The sequence below is a fragment of the Vicia villosa genome, linkage group LG1 (assembly GCF_029867415.1).
Source record: "Vicia villosa cultivar HV-30 ecotype Madison, WI linkage group LG1, Vvil1.0, whole genome shotgun sequence".
NCBI lineage: Eukaryota > Viridiplantae > Streptophyta > Magnoliopsida > Fabales > Fabaceae > Vicia > Vicia villosa.
The window spans coordinates 111,335,183-111,338,971 of NC_081180.1; the positions used below are offsets into that span (position 1 = coordinate 111,335,183).

The 3,789-nt window shown below is 33.5% G+C and overlaps 1 protein-coding gene across 1 annotated transcript; it reads left to right on the plus strand.

The window, feature by feature from the left end:
• The first annotated feature begins 450 nt into the window (after nt 1-450).
• Nucleotides 451-2,590, plus strand: LOC131651596 (monocopper oxidase-like protein SKU5). The gene is made up of 6 exons (XM_058921257.1): nt 451-600; nt 677-786; nt 888-1,158; nt 1,239-1,359; nt 1,463-1,823; nt 1,960-2,590. The coding sequence occupies exons 1-6, from the start codon at nt 451-453 to the stop codon at nt 2,588-2,590; spliced, it is 1,644 nt and encodes a 547-aa protein (XP_058777240.1).
• Nucleotides 2,591-3,789: the final 1,199 nt, after the last annotated feature.

Here is a 3,789-nt window from a genome sequence, read left to right on the forward strand (position 1 = left end):
CTAATTTTACACATCTCCATATTTTCGGATGCAAATGCTTTATCTTAATTAATGGTAAGGATAACCTTGAAAAATTTGGCGCGAAAACTGATAAAGATATCTTTCTTAGATACTCTCAATCAAGCAAAACCTATAGAGTGTATAACAAGAGATTACTTAATGTTGAAGAGTGTCTTTTCTAACATGAAGCCTCAATATAGTAATTGTAATGAAAGTAAGACAAAAAGCCAATATTAGTCCAAATTTGAGGTCTTGCATTGTAGTTTGGCCGGCTGCACTCTAAGAATTTAACCCAACTTCTTATACTTTTTCCACCTTAATTGCACTAAGAAATTGATAAATCCAAAGCTATTTAAAAACAGTTTAACATCTAGCCCTTGAAATGTACCAACAACTAAGAGGCAATGGTTGTGACAACCAAAGGCAGAAGTTAATTAAGGTTCTGTCTCAATGGGTTCTTCTGGTCCTCAAATCGAAATTGTTTCATGTGCTATTGTGTTTCTAGTACTTTTTGTTACAATAGCCACCAGTGCTGATATATACCTTGATTGGCACGTTTCCTTGAACTTCAATATTAATCCAGTGTCTGCAAATCAACCGGTAGAGATCATCGCCTTTAATCTATTCATCGTTTAATTACATTGTTCGCTAATCTTTTTCCTGATCTGCTTGTCAGGTTATAACAATCAATGGCATGTTCCCTGGACCCCTTATAAATGCAACAACAAATGATTATATTCATGTCAATGTTTTCAATGATTTAGATGAACCTTTGCTATTTACATGGTATAACGCGCTTTCTGTTTTTATTATTATGGAATTGATTTAGCTTAACAAATGTGGTTATGAACTAAACATGCTGAATTATGGTTGTTATATATGTATAGGAATGGTATACAACAAAGGCAAAATTCATGGCAAGATGGAGTGTCCGGTACAAACTGTCCTATCCAATCTAAAACAAATTGGACTTATGTTTTTGAACTCAAAGATCAGATTGGCACATTCTTTTACTTTCCTTCCATCAATTTCCTTAAAGCCGGTGGAGCGTTTGGTCCAATTCGAGTCAATAATCGTCCAGTGATAAGTGTTCCTTTTCCAAAACCGGAAGCTGAGTTTGATCTTTTAATCGGTGACTGGTACAATAGTAGCTACAAGGTAGTTTAAGATTTTTTTTTCCATCATATTAGTCATTTGTTTCGGTTTTCAAATTCTATTTTTTTTATAATTTCGACTAGGATATTAGGTCAAGGTTGGAAACTATGGATATTGATTCTCCAAGTTGGATGTTAATAAATGGAAAAGGACCATATATGAACATTCTTTCAAAATCATATGAATCCTTCAAAGTTACACAAGGTAAGAAGATAATAAAAATGTTAGTTATATCATCTTTATGATAATTTCAATTTTCATTTCATTTCATTCATTAATGTAACTTCTTTATGATAATGTGTCAAAGGCAAAACATATTTGCTTAGGATATCAAATGTAGGGACAGCATGGAGCTTCAATTTCAGGATTCAGAATCATAAACTGCTTTTGGTTGAAACCGAAGGATCTTATGTGAATCAGATAGATTTGGATTCTCTTGATGTTCATGTTGGACAATCCTATTCAGTTCTTGTAACAGCAGATCAAAATGTTGCTGATTATTACATAGTGGCTTCTCCTAAAATGAGTAATGCCACAGTTAACAATAGTCTTGTTGGAATTGCGGTGCTTCATTACGATAATTCAACCACACATGCTAATGGTTCTCTCCCAAGTGGTCCTGATCCATTTGATTTGGAATTCTCCATCAACCAAGCTAAATCGATTAGGTAATTTCACGACACGAAATAGTACTAATTGTCTGTTTGGATTGACTTATTTAAATTGATACATTAATATAGCATGTGCGAGATTGTTTCAGAGAGTTTATGGAAACAACTTATGGCTTATTTGAATCAAATGAAGGTGGAATCTGACTGCTGGAGCTGCAAGGCCTAATCCACAAGGAACCTTCAATGTAACAAATGTGACAATATCACAAACTTTTATTCTCGAAGCATCGACTGCCACGATTGACCGATTAACTCTTTACACTGTCAACAATGTATCATACTTGACACCAGATACACCACTGAAGCTAGCTGATCACTTTTCCGACGAATCAGGAATATATAAACTTGATGCTTATTCCAAAAACACATCAAATGTGAACGCGGTGAATGATGTTTTTGTAGCAAGTGCATTATATAAAGAATGGACAGAGATAGTGGTTAAGAACACTTTAACAACTATTGATAGTTGCCATTTGGATGGATATAGCTTCTTTGTTGTTGGATTGGGAGAAGGAGAGTGGAAAGAAGAGTCGCGTTCGAGTTACAATCTTTTTGATCCAGTAGTTCGCTCGACGGTGCAAGTGTTCCCTGGAGGATGGAGTGCAGTTTATGTGTATCCTGATAATCCAGGAATGTGGAATTTGAGATCACAGAATTTGCAAAGTTGGTATTTAGGTGAAGAACTTTATGTGAGAGTTTATGATCCTAATTCTAACCCTGCCAAAGAGAAACCACCTCCACAGAATCTGCTTTTATGTGGTTAGTTAGTTATAGCTATCCTCTTAATAAAGGTGTCTCACATTAACACGACACTGATACAAGTGATATATTCAAATTTTCAAATTATTATCAGTATCAACGTGTGTATCGATATCTTATAAAGTTTCTTTATGATTATGGTATTGATGCTATTGAATTGTTTATATTATTGAAGGTAAGTATCAACCTTCAGCACCACCTCCTGCACCATCAGTGTCACCACCACCTCCACAATCACCAAATGGCCCATCATCCAAGGCATATAATTTACATACAACAAGGTATTGTTATTAACTTGTAACATAATTTATGTGAAAGTTTATAAGCTAATATTGTTATTCTTTGTATATATTAATATTAGGTTCCAATTTGCTATGATCACCACTGCCATGTGTTTTCTCTATATTGGTTTCCATTGAGTGGTGCACCCTTTGCTAAGGAGATTGGACATATGCAGATTATGACAGAGACATTAAGTTGTAATATCAAGAATGAAAGCAATTATTCCCCCCCTTTTATTTCTTTTACAATTTTTTTATCTATGCCAAGTATGAGAGTTATCTATATAGCTAACATCATTTGGTTACATAGAAATTAAGGTTTACATTGTATGTTTTAGGGTCAACATCATGCAATTGCAAGGTCATTTTGATTGCAAAATTATTCATTACTAGAGAACACTTTTTACAAGTTAGTTTCATGCTTCATCCCCTTTTATGTTTAGTAATCACAAAAGTATATGATTAAATAATAATATTTCCATTCTCTTTGGTAGATTCTACTATGAGTTTCCACTTTCACTAGATTGACGCATCAACTGATTACAAGCTATTTGCAACCGTTGCTCCATCTCTTTGATCTTATTAGCATAATATATTTAGCCAATACTTCTATTGAAATCAAAATGACACTAAGAGCGCGTTTGTTGTTTAGAATATGAAAGAGATAAAATATAATAAAAAGTTACACAAAAATATGACGAAGATTTTTTGCAAGACACACCAATATTCATTTACAGTATAATACACTTTTACGAATATATTAAACAAATTAAACGAATAAAATACTGTCTAAACTCTATTTTGTTGTCGGAGGGTTAACGGGGAAGTATTTTACACTTAAAACACATTTTGTGAAAGACACACTATTTATCCATCTAAAATCTTAAAAAAATAGGTGTGTGGGTTCTCTCACTTATAAAATA

Coding starts and splice junctions, on each gene's coding strand:
- LOC131651596 (XM_058921257.1), top strand. CDS start 451: ATGGGTTCTTCTGGTCCTCAAATCGAAATTGTTTCATGTGCTATTGTG. Junction 601..676: donor CAGTGTCTGCAAATCAACCG/GTAGAGATCATC, acceptor TCTGCTTGTCAG/GTTATAACAATCAATGGCAT. Junction 787..887: donor GAACCTTTGCTATTTACATG/GTATAACGCGCT, acceptor ATATATGTATAG/GAATGGTATACAACAAAGGC.